Here is a 17,269-nt window from a genome sequence, read left to right as displayed (position 1 = left end):
CCCAACCCCAACCCCAACCCCAACCCCAACCCCGTAAAAAGATAGATTTTTAATTTTTAAATTTTATTTGAATGATTGGAAATTTTCAAGCTAATTTAGTTTGATAATAATTATCAATTTCTATTTAATTAATAATAATAAAATTGAATATTTTATTATTTATTACCAAATTAATTAAAAAAATTTCTTAATTATTAGAGTTTTAAAAATAAAAATAAATTTGATTTAATTTTATGAAATATGCAATCTCTTTTACATCATTGAGTAATTTAAAATATTTAGATAATTTTTTATTTTTTAAATATGTTTAATTCAAAAAAAAAAATAATAAAAATATTAATTCAAAAAAAATAATATTTTTTTTATTGAAATTAAAAACTGAAAAATGTTAGTTTGGTAATTTGAATTTTTGAATTTAGAAAGTTATTTAATAAAATATAACTAATTTAGATTGATATAAATAGGAAATTACTATTTAATTATATAAATATGAGAAATTTATTGAATATTATAAAAATTATTAACTTAACAAAATTTGGTTGTTAAAACTATTAGAATCTGGAAAATTAGTTAATGTTGTCAGATTTAGAAGGCTATTATAAGAAGAAGGTAGTTAGTTTAAGGAATATAGATTTATTTTATTTCTAGAAAAAGAAAACTTTAACTGTGAGGATATTATGTGAAATCAAATTTTGAAGTTTTAATAGTAGTAAAATAGATTTTCTTGTTATTAATTATTTTTTAGTTGAGATTGAGGTTATTAATAAGGAGAAAAGCTAGGATTTGTTTGGTTTCTTTATTACATATTTTGATATTTTTAGCTATTTAGTTATTGTTATTGGTTATATTGTATAAAACTCTGTTACTACTGCGCTGTTTGTTAATTTAGGTTTTCAAATCCATTTACAAATCTTTAATTTTAGTTATTGCTATTTTGCTTTTATTACTCAAATATTTTTAATCTGGATGAATTAAGATTTGGATTTTAATAGTTATTAGTATAGTTGTTAGAATTGTTAGTGTAACTGTTTGGATTAATTTAATTAACTTCTTGGTTATCGTTGCTGGTGATATTCTTGCTCTGGGTTATGTTGCTTATAAGTTGAGTTTAGTTATTATAAAAAGACTGCATGCTTTAGTTGCTTTCATTGCTGAAGTTTCTTTATCGGCTATTATTTGAAGGTGTTGCTATCACTATTGGTTATTGAGGAGATTATTTTATCATAGATATAGGCTAGATTCTTTTAATTTCAGGCTGCATTTATTAAGTAATATTGGTTACGTTTTAAGAAACTTAAGATTTTTACTTTTGCATTCCATAATAAATTTATTAATTCAGGTTTTATGAGGAAGGCTTTATTAGTGTTTCCAAAATGCTAACAGGGAATTAATTAAATTATTGCTTTTAGTTTGCTTAAGTTTAATTTTGATTGCTTACAGGAGTGTTATCTGGAATTAATGAAGTGTTTATTGAGGTGTTTCTATATTCCGTATTAGCTGAGTTTTCTCTCAGTCCACTTATATTTTAAGCATTTGATGAGCAGTTAGATGTATTAATGTGCTAGCTCATAATCTTAGGTCTATTTATATCCTCAAATATTTTATGTCTTCTTCCTTGTCTTTAGCTAGAATTATTGACATCTAAATTTTTGTTTGTATTTTAATTTACACTGCTTATATTCAAGTTAGGAATATTGTTTAACTTATTTGAATCATCCAACTTCAAAAAAGAAGATTAAAATCCACTTATTTGTTAGAAGTTCATTACAGGAGATTAGCTTGAAGAATTTTATTGCCTTGTGAATTTGTTTTAAATTTAAGGAATTTATTGAAAATTTAATTTTTCGTTATAGGCTTTTGTATTTTAAAAATTATTTAAATTCTTCTATATCACTTATTACTGTATTTACTCAAAGTGTGGAGAATTTTGAGGCTTTGAGCGAAATTGTGAATCAAAATTATTCGTAGGCAAACGCTCTATTAAAGTTATGTTAGTATTAATTGTGTTATTTGATAACTATTATTTTTAATTGTTTAAATCTTGCTTAGTTTATGAGCTGTTATTTGGAGTGAATAGATGGTTTTAGTTATAATCAGAATTTTTAATAGGAGACTATTAGATATATTAACTGTGATTATTTTAACTGTTTGTTATATTTTGACTAGAAGGAATCTACAAAAGAGAAAAATTAGATATACACTCTTGTTGATTAATTTTAGTGTTTTATTCTTAATTATACTTATTTCTATTATTCACAGTGTCTACATTAAATACATCATTTGAATTGCTCTAATCAGATGAATACTTTTTTATTTTTTCTGTAGTTTGCAAAATTAACTAAGCTTTTTCAGATTTGCATGGAGTTTCCTCAAGATTGTGCTGATTGTTATTGATAATAGATGAATTTATATTTTCAGGTAACTTTTTAATTGTTAATTAATCCTCTTCTCTAAATTATAATTGTTATTCTTTTTTATCTGTTTATTGCTTTGAATTTGATAGTTTTTGGTATTATGAATAGTTGATCCATTGTGGGATAATCTTATTACTGTTGTTAACAGTTAAATTTTATTAACTATTCATTTTGTTATTTGTCATTTACTAATTTTGCTAGCTGTTAAGCATTGAAAAATTCGTTTCTTTGTTAAACATAGAAATTTAAATATTATTTTAATTAGCATTGTTAAAATTATTTTATTCACTTTTATTTGAGCTGTTATTATTTAATTTATTTCTATTGCTACTGCTGTAATTGTATACTTCATCTAAATTATTTTTCATACTATTCTAGTCTGAAAGCTAAAGCTTTGGTACTTGAATAGTTTTTTGAGAAACCTGATTTATTTAATTGTTACATTAGTTTGGTTATTTATCAAGCTCTGTGTTTGTAGCATCTTATTTTTAAATAGAAGTATCATTTTTTAATTATTCGTTTTATTGATTTGTTTATTTTCTTGAAGTATTTGGCTAGCTTTGATTAATCTTTGAAATTTTCTCTTCAATTATGCTATTTTAATTTTTGATGATTATATTTGATCCATTTTAGCTTGAGTCATCTTCAGACGTGTATCTGTTGGCAGATTTTGAATTTTAACGAGAATGTTCCTATTATATATTAGGCGAAACTTATCTATTTCTTATATTTTTGAACTTGGAATGTCTAGAAAATCTATTTTAATCTTCTTAGTCTTTTTCTTATTATTAATATTCTATATTATTGCCTCTAGGAGAGGTTAAGATTTACTCCATTTGTGTTCTTTAAATTGATTTTAAAGAAAAATTTTACTCTGAAAGAGCCTTAGAAATATTTTTGATAAAGCTATTTTGTTTTATTGAATTCTTAAAATTGTTAGGGTTTAAAAAACAATCTTTTGCATAATGTAATTCTTATTGATCATAATCATCATTTTCTATATCATCTGATGATGAATTGATATCATGAGGTTGTTCTTTAGTATTTGAGCTTTATGGGCGTTTGCTATCTTACTAATTTTAATAATGCTTCCTAGAAGAATTTTATTGTGAGTTACATCCTTTGTGAATAGAAGATTTAGAACTCGCTTAGTTAAAAAAATTGTTTATTCGACCTACTCCATAATTTATATTTGTGTTATTTGTTACAGAATTATCTTCAGAAATAGATGTATTTATAATTTGAACATTTATATTATTTTAAATATTGAAATTATTATTAGGTGATTGGTTACAGTTAATTCCAAAATATTAAAAGTAAGATGGAATGTAATCATTATTATTCTATTATTTTTGTTATTGTTGTTGTTGTTACTATTTCTAATTTTATTACCCAAAATTATTTTGACTATCATTAGAACTACTATCCTTCTCAATAAAAGTTTTTTAGAAACTATTTTTTTCTATAAATGTTTGGAAATTCTACTCAGCCTAAGAAGAATCACTTGAACTTTTATTTTGATTTTGAATCTACAATTGTTATTCTTGCGAATTAAAAAGCAACTAATTCCTATAATAAGAATAGTTAATACTAGAGTTAGATCCTGAATAGCTGCTATTGCTAATCTCGTTTTTAAGATTTGCAATTTTGTATTATTAAAGTGCATTTTTTCTTCTTTCATATAAACTCTTTCTTTCGTATTCTAAGTTTTCTTTATGAATTTTAAAGAAATCATGATTTAATAGCTATTCTGCAGTCCACCTATCTTCAGGATTAATCTGTAAGCAATGACAAAGAAAGTTATTAAGCTCATCTGAAAACTGCTGAGGGTCTTAGAAATTAACTATCGGGTTTTACTTTATCATTTTCATTGCTGAAGTTGGGCGAAGATCACCATAAGGAGGCATTCCTTCAGCCATTTCAATAATACATATACCAAGTGCCCAAATATCTACCTTATTTGTATATTTTTATTTATTAAGCTGTTCTGGTGATAGCCAATAAGGACTTCCAACAAATGTATCTGCATCTGACTATTAATAAAACAATTTATTTAAATATAATATTAACATGAAATCCACTATAAATTGAAATTTGAATATATAATAATTTCAAAGCAACTCTAATTAATTAATTTACCTTGCATGAGGCTACACCAAAATCTGATAGCTTAGCTTCGCCTTCATTATTTAGTAGTATGTTAGCGCTCTTAAGATCTCTATGCATTCTGTGATTTTTATGCAAATAATCTAGCCCTTAAAGAACATTATCTAAAATACAAGCTATTTCAGCTTCAAAAAATGTTTAACCAGTGATATTAATTACATCTGCAAGTGAACCCATGTTGCAAAACTCAATAACAAGCCAAATTTCTTTATTTTTTGCATCTATGTATTTGTCATAAAGTTTAACTATATACTTAGAGTTCATATCACTTAGAGTAGTTTCTTCATTTAAATGACTATTTAAATCACTGTTAATTTTTAGTATTTTTATGGCTACTATCTTATCAGTAAATTTATCTATTGCTTGATAGACAACTCCAAAGGCTCCCTAACCTAATTTCCAAAAAAAATAAAATTTTATTCACAAAGTCAATGATTATCAAAACATGTAAGTAGTTATCTAATTTAGTCTAAAACTTTTATGTTTGAATAAAGATTTAAATAATGATTTTAAACAATTTTAGTACCTATTCTATAAACTTTTTCATAGCGCTCTTGAGGATTGAGCTTATAATCTGCAAAAACATCGTTGTTTTTTTTAACTTGCAGCTAAGACTATTGTGTTGCCATAATAAAGTAAAACAACAAAGAATAAAATGTGGTTAAGTGAATTTTTATTTTCTATTCTTATTTCTACCTTAATATGAGTAAATAATAAATTAATTATGTGTATGTTTTACTAAACCAAAATAAGAAAAATTATTATTATTTGATTGCAATGAATGATCATTAATCAACACTTTCTTTATAATCATTATCATAAATAAAAAACTTGATTAAAAAATACTTATTCTTCAAAGAATTTCTTAAAGTAAATACATGCATATACTTCTTATTTTGCATAATAATTAAATTATTAATTACCCTTTGATTAATTCTAATTTGATTGTCCGATCAAATAAAAACACTATTTATTTATATCCTTAGCATTTCTACTTTTTTTACAAAATCCTTTACTAATTTTTAAATTATCAAACCTTATCTAAAACATATAATCCAACTTCTCCTCCCAGCGATAATTATAATAAATCTGATAAAATTTATATTTTATTTTTCATTTATTTTTACTATAAAGGAGATATTATTTCTAATTAAACTCAATATCCATCCATTTCAACCTTCTTTTCTATATTATTTTTAGAAAACACTTAAATATTACTATAAAATCTTTCACTATTATCAACCATATAATCTTAAATAAATATTTAAATATTTCTTAATTATCTATTTTTTATAATATTAATTAAATTAATAGCTTATTTATTTTTATCAAATAATTCATCAAAATTGATAATATTTTTAGAGTTATTATATTAAAAATTATTGCATTTAAAATAAATTAATTTAGTTTTTTCTGAGAAAATAAGATAGAAATTACATTTTTTATTTATAAATTTTTTTACTCTTAACATATAAAATAGAGTAACATTAAAATTAAAATTTTTGAGAAAATTATCTGCTTTTTGAAATTTATTTAGAGATGATTTTATACTTATTTTAGTTACTAACCTATTATTTTAATTTATTTTGTTGAAATTTAATAAGAATAAGTAAATAGATTAATTTTTATATTCTATTCACTTGAATTAAAAAATATTGTATGAGTTATTTTATTGATTTATTCATTTTTTAACTCATTATTTTAATACTTTATTATTTTAATTATTTCCTCAGTTTTAATTTATTTTAGTAAATTAGAATTTAATGAATTTCTTTTAAAGAATACCATTAAAGGAGGGTGAGTTTATCTAAAAAATCTATGCATATTCATTTTTTTCTTTTAAAAAAATTAATAAATCTTTTTGATAACCTCGTGCTCATTTTTATTAATTTCCCCAATACTACTGATACTTATTTAACAATTTTTTTATAAAATATAAGCATTAAATTCATCAAAAATCTATCTGCCTGAAAAATATTAAAATAAAAAAAAAGTTTAAAAATATCAAAATCAAATTCTTAAAATTCACAGATACTCTTAATTTAATTAAATTCAGATAAATGATACCATACCATATTTTTTTAATGAGTATCCTAAAAGTTTCAGATACCAAAAAGTCAATAGTATGGATATAAACACTACTTATAAAGAAAATAATAGATACCTACTTTATAATAAATAAAAAAAAATAATTTTTTTTTGTTTTCTTTTTTGAGTAACAATTTCTTTTAAATAATTTAATTTAATATTTTTTTAAATAAAAAAATATACATATATATATAAAGATATTCTTTTTATTTAAAAAAAGAATATTATAATAAACAACAAGCAATTTTATTTCACAAAATATATTCTAGATAAAATGATAATATTATTATTTATGATATTACTTTTCTTTTGCATTTGTTTAAAAAATTATGAGATTAAATAAGTAAAGCATAGAAGAATGGTTAAAAAAAACAATAAATTATTTGAATTATTTCATAGATTTGATGTTTGTTTTGAATATTATTGATTCATTCTTTTAAGATTCTAATATTTTAATTAAAAAATTAATAAATTTACTATTTGAAAAATAAAGATATTTTACATATTAGAAATAATAAATAAACTATTGGTAAACCATCAATTTATAAATTATGAAGTATAAGTAAAGTTTATATTTCCAATTATTAATAAATCAATAAAAGAAACCACAAAAATATTAATTATTTATATTTGATTAGCCTTAGCAATATCAAATCAATTTGTAAAATTTTAAAAACGACATACTTTGCTTCAAAGCTTGCCATATTAAATGAATGAGCACACCATTAGATTTTATGTAGTTAAAATTACCATTTAATGAATTACTTTAATTATATTTTATTAGGACATAGAAAAAATTATTTAGATACCTCCAAGTGAAAGAAATGTTGAAGAAATATAATAATTGGGTTAATATATGAGAAATAATTTTTAGATTTTTGAATGTAGCAGCGATGAAATTATATCAAGCTACTTAGAGAAAGAAAGCATAAAGTAATTTAATCTGAGGGATATCATTCAAAAAATATGTAAATTATTATTTTCTTAAATAAGAAGAAATAATCAATTATTATTTTTAAACAGATACCATGTGCTATTCATTTTATTGTATAGCAGAAGGCTAAGTAGGATTATATATTAAAACAATAGGAGAAAAGTCTCAAATGAATTTAGTTAAAGTTATTGAATAAGGAGAATATTTTGGAACTTATAACTTAATTCAGAATAGTCCATAGACAATGCAATCTATTTGTGAGTCATCATAAGCTACTTTGATTGAAATATCTAAAGATTTTTTTGACAAATATCTAAAAGAAAATGAAGAAAAAATTATTGCACAAGGCATAAATTAATTTAAGAAGATGCCTCTTTTTAAAAATCATCCTTATTACATATTAAAAAACATATATCTAAGTTCATTTGAAGTTAAATTAGTTAAAAATAATTATGTATTCAAAGAAAATGATGATATTCATGCTATTTATGTTATTAAAAAGGGAGATTTTTCTGTAAAATATTCTATTTACATATGACCATTAATTTATTAAAAATCTTTATTATTATTTAAGATTTATAAAAGCTTTGATTGGGACTAAAAGTAAAGTAATCAGATTTATCTTAAAAAAGCATCATTCTGCAAATAAGTTAAGGTATCTTCATATTAATTCATTAATAATTTCTACTTCATAAAATAACAAAAATTTAGCAAATAAAAATATTCTTTTTTCCTTAAAATTTAAATTAAAATTTTTTTTCTATTTAATATATGTAAATTCAATTTACTAAATTTTTTAGCATCAAAAAATTATCAAAAAATAACTTTTTAATTTTTAACTTTTGCTATTTAAAAATTTAACAAAAAATTTAAATAAAATATTTTTATGGTGTTTAATAGTAATTAATTTATTACAATTTTATAGCTTTCTGTAATGGTAGAAGGGCAAATTTTTGGTGAAGAGGATTTAGTTTAAGGAAAATAAAATAGGTCTTATACTGCAATATGCGATAGCAGTGATGGAGAATTATATGTCATAAGAAGCTAAGTTTTTTTATAAAAAATATACAATAATAACTTTTCTAAAAGAACTATCTAAGAGTTATTGAAGTAAAAAAATGCTCTCTTTAGCGAAAGAATGGAAACAATTTAAAAATAATATATTGAAAAATAAAGTCCTTAATATTGTAAAACTTAACCTGATAAAGAAGATGGAGAAAAAACTGTTCAAGTTGTGAATCCTGCTTTGGCTACTAAAGAATCTAGTGAAAAAAATATTGTTTAATAATAGTAAAGAGTATAAACTGCCTCATCTAATATGAGTAGAACTTCGAGAGGATAGTTTTATTCTCCCATAAAAGTGGCTGGTGAGTATGAAAAAATAATGGAAAGAAGAATGTCTCCTTTCAAATAGCTAGAAAATAGCCTATTTGGAAACAAAGAAGACTTAATTTATGAAAGCAGAAATATAGATAATAAAATTTTTAAAATCATAGGCAATTCACCCTCTCCTAAACAACAATCACCTCCAAAACCTCAGACTGATATGTTTTCTATTGAGATAGATGAAAAATAAAAAATTTTGCTTAAGCAAAAGCAATAGCAATATTACCAATATAAAAATTATTTGAAGAATTTCGAAAGTGATAAATTTAATGAGCTTCTAAAGAAGAGTGGTTATAAAATGATCGATAAGAATACAGTAGAAAAAAAGTAAGGAATTGAGTATGATTTTATCAAAATAAGACCTTCGATGAGATTAAAAAGCTTGGATAATAATTTTTAATATTTTTATGGTCCAGATTAGTAACCAAGCTTTAATAATTTTTCAAACAGTGCTATAAGTAATGCAAGTAGTAAATAAAGAGTATCTAACTTAAATGATTAATTTTAGATTAAGCTACAACAAAATGGCAGCAATGAATAGTTTACAAATGATTACATTCAATATTAAAGTTAATTAAAGGACTATTAAGAAGATGGATAAACTCCTTTTCTTGAAGAATAGCTACCTAATGATTACTAATTGACATAAATGTATGCAAACTATCAAGCAAAAAACTAAGATGCTGTAAATATTGAATAATAACCTAAATAATCTAATATCTATAATCGATTCTAAGCTCAAAGAGGTTAACTTGTAAAGCAAGATAATAATGACTTAGATAATAATAACATGATTTTAGAAATAGATCCAAATTATGACGGAGAAATACAAATTAACACTCTTTTTTAAAATGATGCACTGAAAAATAAAAATATAGCTCCTGACCCTAACTTAAATTATGTAATTACAGAAATTGAAGAAGAGGATAGGGTAAGCACTCAGTAATCAAATTAAAGAAAACTAAAAACTGAATCTTACTCTAGCAATTATTAATAAGATTATTTGTTTTAACAATCAACAAGGTAAAATACTCTTTCTCCAGCAAGAGGAGAAAAATCGTTATTAATTGATAGCTTTGAAAATAGTTTAATTAATAAAGATGAGTTGTATTTATTTAATTAAAGAAATCAATATACAAATAAAAGTGAAACTCATTAATACATAAATGATAATATTAATTAAGGAATAAATCTCAATAGATCTTTCAACACAGTCGATAATAACTAAATTTTAATGTAAAAGCAAAATAATTATAATTTTAGAAGTCAATCTACAAGAAAGCAAAGAATACCACTTAAAAAGAGCTAATAAAAGTAAATAGAACCTATTTATAATAAAGAATATATAAATCAGTAATTAAAAAAATTCACTCTCTCAAATAATAATCAAAAAAATGAAGATTACCTAGTACCTAACTTAACAGATTCTTATAGAAAGTATAATGGATATAAATTGCCATCCGTAAGCTAAGGATAATCAAGAAAAAACTCTCCACCACTTTCTCCATCAGTAAAATCTAGAGTTGAATAAAGACTATCTTCATTTAAATAAGACCTAAAAAAAAATATTTTTTTATAACTTCATTTAAATAGCTATGAACAAAATTTAAACACAGACATTAATTAATCTATGACTGTAAAAAGAATTCAAAAGTTAAAAAATAATCTTTTTTGAAATTTTATTTATCAATTTTAAACTTGTTAATTAATATATAAAAATTATTAAAATAAAATAATTGACAAACAGTTATATATAATATGTGTAAATATAATAAAGTGTAATCTAATTAAATTGAGTATAATTCAATATTTTTGGAGATTTTAAAATTTAATATTTTTTTATAAAGAGTTACTTTAAATAATAAAATTATTCTTATAAAATAATAAATTTATTCATATAAAATAATATTTTATAAAAAAATGAATAATTATTTTTATAAAAATATTAAATTTAGAATATATGTTAATAATAGGTTTGGAGAGTATTTCAAATCAGTAAAGTGAAGTTAAAGTAACATAAAATAATTGACAAAAAGTTTAATATATATGTGTAAATATAATAAAGTGTAATCTAATTAAATTGAGTACTACATAATATTTTTGGAAAATTTAAAATTTAATATTTTTTATAAAGAATTACTTTAAATAATAAAATTATTCTTATAAAATAATAAATTTATCCATAAAAAATAAATATTTTATAAAAATAGAATAAAAAGTTTTATAAAAATACTAAATTTAGAATATATGTTAATAATAGGTTTGGAGAGTATTTCAAATCAGCAAAGTGAAGTTAAAGAAAAAATTTATCAATTTTGAAGAGTCTTCTTTTTAATAAACCCTGAGTTTGAGAGAGTTTTTGTAAGTATCAAAGCTTTAGAGAAAATAAATGAATCTTTTAATAATTTAAAAAAGAAATTACTGATTTTAAAGAAAATAAAAAGATTTTACCATTTTCATTCTATTATAAATTTGTCGTATTGATAAGCTTGCTTCTTTAAAAACTGTATTCTTAATTTAACGATAATGTAGAATTGTCATGTGTATATTTTTAGTAAGTTATTCTTTTGGGTAAAATAATATTTTTAGAGGAAAATATGCTTTGTTTTTTATTATTTTAATTCAAACTTTTTTTTAATTTTTAATGCTTAGATTCTCTTCTAATTTCGTTTGATTTTTAAGCCAGAGATTAAAGCATTTAGAATCTATTTTATTATATTAAATAGTTTATTTTTTTTTAAATTAGAACCCATTTTCTTTATGCTTTGAATTAAAGAGGGCTCAAGACAATTATATTAGATGTTAAATATAAAGGAAGTTTTTATTTATATTTTATAAGCAACTTATGATACCATTATCTCTAAGAAATCTCTGAAGGTATTTTAACAACAATTATCTTGCTTAGATTATAAGTTATAAAGGTAATATTAATTGTGAAAATTAATACAATTATTAAGGTTTCCCATGCTACATTATCAATTATATTCAAATATGTAGATAGAGTGATGCATAAAAGTTATAGAATAGTAGCTATTAAATCAACATTATTTAAGTTTTTATTTATATAAGGCTTATTATTCTTAGACAAAAAGTAATAAATTAATAAAATTGAAACGCAAATGAATGCCTTTTAGCCATCATTTTCAAAAAGGTTATTTAAAAAAATCAAGGATTTTTAAGATGTCTTAACTATTTCCCAATAAAATTTTTCTTTTCTATACTCATAAAATAGAATACCATATTCCTTTATTGTCTTTATTGAATAAAGATTTTTTTTTTACTTATTAATTTTCAAAAAGAAAAATATTGGGAAAAATAGATAAAGAAGTAACAACGAAGGTATTATAACATAGTAAATAACTTGCATGTGAGCATCTCCATAACATTTAAATTATTTATCAGTGGTGACATATTAATAATCTCCAATTTAGGTACAACTTAATTGAAGAATTAAATAATTTATGATGCTAGGTGAAAAAAATAACCATAAAAATATTAAAGAACATTTTAAATCATATAGAAGAATTATAGGTGATTAATTCTTTGCTTTGGTTTTAAAAATGTAATAGCATAATATACCCATAAAAGTCAAAGGTATTGTTAATCTTAAAATTGCCCTTCTTGTTAAAATATTTCCTAAATTTATTCTCTCATCTATAATTATACAATCTACTGACATCCTAATTAATTTAGTTTTTTTAAATATAGTTTTAAAATAGTTTGTAATGAAGGTATTGTTAATAAACACTAAAATTTAATTAGATTTTAAAATTAATTTTTATATTTTATTTGAAATGAATTTACAGAGAAATGGAAGATGGATCACCAAAAATTGTTACTGAATTCTTTAAATAATTAGAATAATTAGCTATCTAAAAAATAACCTAAATGATTTAGATGTAATTTATTAATATTTTTGTTTAAATTGCATTTTCATCAGCTAAAAGTGACTTTCCCACACATAGCAGCCTCAATTGCTTGATGTAATAAAGCAAGCATTTTTTTGTATTTGAAGTACTAATCTTTTTAAAAGAATAAGCAATATAAGCAAATTAAAATGAAATCAAGAATATAGTTAAAACAAAACTTTTCAAGTTTTCTTTGCATTTTATACACTAAAAATTTTGATTTTAAGCAAATCTCTCACCCCAAAGTTCTTGGTTTATATCGCAGCTTTCGCAGAGAGGACCCAAATGACCTTCTAAGCACTGAGATTTCTAAAAAAGTTCTAAAATATTTAATTTAAAATTAATTTTAGAAAAACTTGAAAATTTTACGTTTATCCATTTGTGAAGTAACATTATAATAATTTTAATTCATTTCTTGTATACAATTCTATTCGTTTGAACAACGAAATATCCGATCATCATCTGGAGAAGGTCTCCAGAATCCATTTTTTAAAAGGATAGTATTTTTTTCACAATAAACTGCCTAAGCAGGACAACCACTGCACTCATTATCTTAAGCATTTGAGAATTTTAATTTGAAAGAATAAGTTCCTATTTTTAATGCAAAAAGTTTATTTTGCAAATTTTCATCAAAATAAAAATTAAAAAATATATATATAAATGGAGATATTAGAAAAGTAAACAAAAAATTTTTTTGAGTTATTTTTTAAATATGAGCGTAATGAAAAAAATTATTTATTTTATATTTATTATCAATAAGAAGCAAATTTTTTTTCTTAGTATTTATCTTAATAATTAACATATTTTAATTATTTAATTTAGAAAAATGAAATACCTAATGGGCAGAAATAACATTAAATCAGGTTTAATTGCTGCTTAGGAATTTAACCGACACTGCAAGGAAGAAACGAAATTTTAAATTCTTTCTAAATAGTGGTCAAATTAAAATAGTTAAATTTTTAATTATAAACAGGAACTTAAGAGAGGAGTTATATTTTAAATGACTGTGTAGATTAAGGAACGGAAGTAAGGGTAGGTTGAAAAGAGAGGATCTAAGATTATATTAGAATACTTCCTTAAATATTTAAATCTTACAATAGATTTTAATTTTGTATTTATATATTATAACTTTCAAATTCAATTAATATTTACTAATTTATTTAAGAACTATTATAATTAATTGGGTATATAACTACTTCTTCAAATTCATCAATTAAGTTAAATAAAATGGGCTCACTTAAAGTATTTCCAGATATAAGATTATTTAGAATTTCTGAATAGTCTTTTTATAATTAGAATTTAACAGGATATGAAGTTACATCTTTTCCATATAACAAAGCACTGTTATTTTATATGGATGAAGCCTTAATATTAAATTAATTAATTTATTATAATTTATTAGAATAGATCAAAGAAGAACTCAATCCCTAGTATCTTATTCCTCCTCCTATTACAGCATAATTTTCTGTTATAATACAGTTACTTAGAATTACCTAACTTTCTAATATGTAGAGACCTCCTCCACATCCTTTGAAAACAGTATTTTATTAAATTTTAGTATCGCTAATAGTAATATTTTAAGATTATTCTAATGTTAAAGTTCCCTAATAAGATTCCTTTAGCTCGTTATTATAAGCTTATAAAAAGTTTAATAGTACGTTGATACTATTCAAAATATGTAAGACTTTACCTTTAATTAATACATTGTTTTTTATTAAGCCATTTGAAAAAAATATGTATTATATTTGAGATTGCAAATTTCCTAGCTTATAGTTCTCAATATGGATTAATTAATTGTATACTTAATTTTAGTTTATTTAAACATTTGTAAAATTTAGCTAATTAGATAATAACGTTACTGCCTCATTTGATACTTAATTATCATTGAATTATAACTTATTTAATATTATTGTGAATGATGATAACTATATTGATGAAGTATATGTACTATTAAGAATGTTTTAAGTAACAATTAAATCATTTATTGCTAATTAACTAGTAGTGAATATAATACCAACAAATAATTATTCTTAGACTAATATAATAGAGGGAGTTAAACACGATAAAACTGACATATTTTATATTGATATATATGTAACACCGTAATGCAAAGCTATGAACTAACTAAAGAATCCTCTAAAATGAGAGGATAATATTTTTACATTTGTAATCTAAAGGTAATTAACTATTCTAATGTCATATAATGAACCATATGATTTTAGTTAATTAACAAATACATTAGTAATTCTTATACTGCTAATATTTAAAAAACTAAATATAGTTTATGTGTTTATTTCAGATTCAGATATGCTTATGCTATCAATAATAACATTATTTATGCTATCAAATTTAAATAATGAAGAAATGATTGGGTTTTGTTTAATATTTATTTTACTTATAGTTAAATTATAGATTTTTAAAGTGGATATATTTTTGAATAATATGATTTAATCATTTTAGGTACAATTTATTTTAGGAAAGTGATCAGATATTTCGAAAACTATGTTTGATAGTGTTACTTCTTCTACATTTTAAACAGAAAAAGAAACCTATTAATCAATATCAATTTATGAGTTAAGCATACTGAATCTTTGAAACATATTTTTATCATTTATGTTAAGATTTAATGGTAATTAAAGTTATTAGTTAAGCTTATATATCGGAATACTAATCATCATATTGATAATTTCTAAATTACTAATTGCTGGGACAAATACATCATTAATATTTTCAAAATTTTAATTTACCAAATAGATTTATGATTATTAAGAATCAGAATACAACCTTAGTACAAAAGATTTTTATTAAAGCGTTTAAAATAAATCTTGCCTAAAATATAAATTTGTTAATGGATTAAAATGTATCTGTATAATCTAGATAGATGAATAACCTTTTTGATAAAAATATTCATAATTAAGCTGCATTTCTTTAGAATAATTTAAAACAGATAAATCTTATTAGTAGTTAGCAATAGTTTTAATACATTGTAATTAATTTTAATTATTTTCTTATTCTTGTTGTTGTTATTGTTCTAATATAACAATATACTATAATAAACTTACTTCATAGTTAGAGCTTATTATCAAATTTATTTCATATTAATTAGTTTATTATATAGGCTTAAATGAACTAAAACCGATCAATGGTTTAACAATCTAAAAAGAAGATAATAGACTATAATTATTCTGTTAGAATTTATATATATCAATTGAATTACCTGTTGTTATCAATAATACTGATTTGTATACTATGTTAATATTTTAAATACTAGTGATATTAGAAGATCTAATAACTAAATATAACGAAAAATCAATTAAGCTGTAAATATTTGCTTATCCATAAGTTCTTAAAACTAAATACTAATTATTTTATTAACTAACTTGAGTTTCTTCTTTTTTACTATTGTAGAATAAAGGAATTTAATCATTTGAAGATAGATCCTTTTGTTTTTAAGCAGGCAATTAAACTTTAAAGGTAGAAATCTGTAATTGGCCATTTTAATCAAATGGAAAGATCTATAAATCAATTTAATTATAAAACTCAACTAAAATATAATAATTCCCTATTGAAACAGATTTTATATTATCTTCACATTACACTTTATAAAGAAGCTATTAAGTCATATTCCAGCTAAATATTGTCATATCATAATAAAAGATAAGAGGGAATTAAGAAATGCTATTTTGAAGCCTCTAGCAAAACATCAATTACTAATTTTATAAAGAATTATCTAATTTATCCAAAGCTGTCACATTAAATTATTAAGGTTTGTTTAAATTTATTTAAATTAAATAATTTCCTTCTTAACTAAAGCAATATATTATTTATTTACGGATATCACAACTATTTATTTTAGATGAGAAGTATTAAGATTTCAATTCATAAATTTGGCTTGATTAATCTAAAATTTATATACTTAATTATTATTCATTACTATTTTAAAGTATTAAGATAGGGAAATGAGTATTTTCTTGAATGAACGTATAAAAAATATAATGTTTAGAAACAAAAAAGAGTTTTCTTATACAAGTGACATTAGAGTTGGAAATTTAATATATACTGTATCTAAGTAAATGATACTATATAATTAAATAATATTCTTCATTGTATTTGATATCAAATGTTTTATAATTGTATAAAATATTATTATTAATATCGATTGATGATTACTGAGGACCACTAAAATAAGGAAATTTAAAATTTGCATCTTCAACCATATCTAATTAATAGAATGGCAAAATAATTTGATCTTATAAATTTGCTTTATAAAATACCAAATTATTGTAAAAGAAATTTCTTGTAAAGGCTGTTATTTAATTATTTTAGGTTGTATCTTCAAAGTAACTAACCATATCTGCATCGTTAATAGTCAA

At 21.7% G+C, this 17,269-nt stretch overlaps 3 protein-coding genes across 3 annotated transcripts; 1 reads left to right on the top strand and 2 right to left on the bottom strand. All coding sequences in view use genetic code 6, as the record gives it.

Annotated features, from left to right (window-relative positions):
• Positions 1 to 685: 685 nt before the first annotated feature.
• Positions 686 to 5,209, bottom strand: TTHERM_00580440 (Serine/Threonine kinase domain protein; the record flags this gene model as incomplete). Its single annotated transcript, XM_001022946.2, has 3 exons — positions 686 to 4,447; positions 4,554 to 4,972; positions 5,107 to 5,209. The coding sequence occupies 3 exons, from the start codon at positions 5,207 to 5,209 to the stop codon at positions 686 to 688; spliced, it is 4,284 nt and encodes a 1,427-aa protein (XP_001022946.2).
• Positions 5,210 to 7,377: 2,168 nt separating this feature from the next.
• TTHERM_00580430 (cyclic nucleotide-binding domain protein) lies at positions 7,378 to 10,663 on the top strand (the record flags this gene model as incomplete). The annotated part of the gene is made up of 5 exons (XM_001022945.2): positions 7,378 to 7,404; positions 7,453 to 7,636; positions 7,692 to 8,116; positions 8,177 to 8,257; positions 8,528 to 10,663. The coding sequence occupies 5 exons, from the start codon at positions 7,378 to 7,380 to the stop codon at positions 10,661 to 10,663; spliced, it is 2,853 nt and encodes a 950-aa protein (XP_001022945.2).
• A 2,261-nt stretch (positions 10,664 to 12,924) lies between these two features.
• TTHERM_00580420 (hypothetical protein) lies at positions 12,925 to 14,619 on the bottom strand (the record flags this gene model as incomplete). The annotated part of the gene is made up of 6 exons (XM_001022944.2): positions 12,925 to 13,010; positions 13,103 to 13,216; positions 13,266 to 13,487; positions 13,969 to 14,260; positions 14,390 to 14,512; positions 14,587 to 14,619. The coding sequence occupies 6 exons, from the start codon at positions 14,617 to 14,619 to the stop codon at positions 12,925 to 12,927; spliced, it is 870 nt and encodes a 289-aa protein (XP_001022944.2).
• Positions 14,620 to 17,269: the final 2,650 nt, after the last annotated feature.

Source organism: Tetrahymena thermophila (genome assembly GCF_000189635.1).
Source record: "Tetrahymena thermophila SB210 genomic scaffold scf_8254464, whole genome shotgun sequence".
In the NCBI taxonomy this organism is placed as follows: domain Eukaryota; phylum Ciliophora; class Oligohymenophorea; order Hymenostomatida; family Tetrahymenidae; genus Tetrahymena; species Tetrahymena thermophila.
The sequence above is the reverse complement of the archived record's forward strand: the minus strand, read 5'-3'. Positions and strand labels throughout refer to the sequence as shown.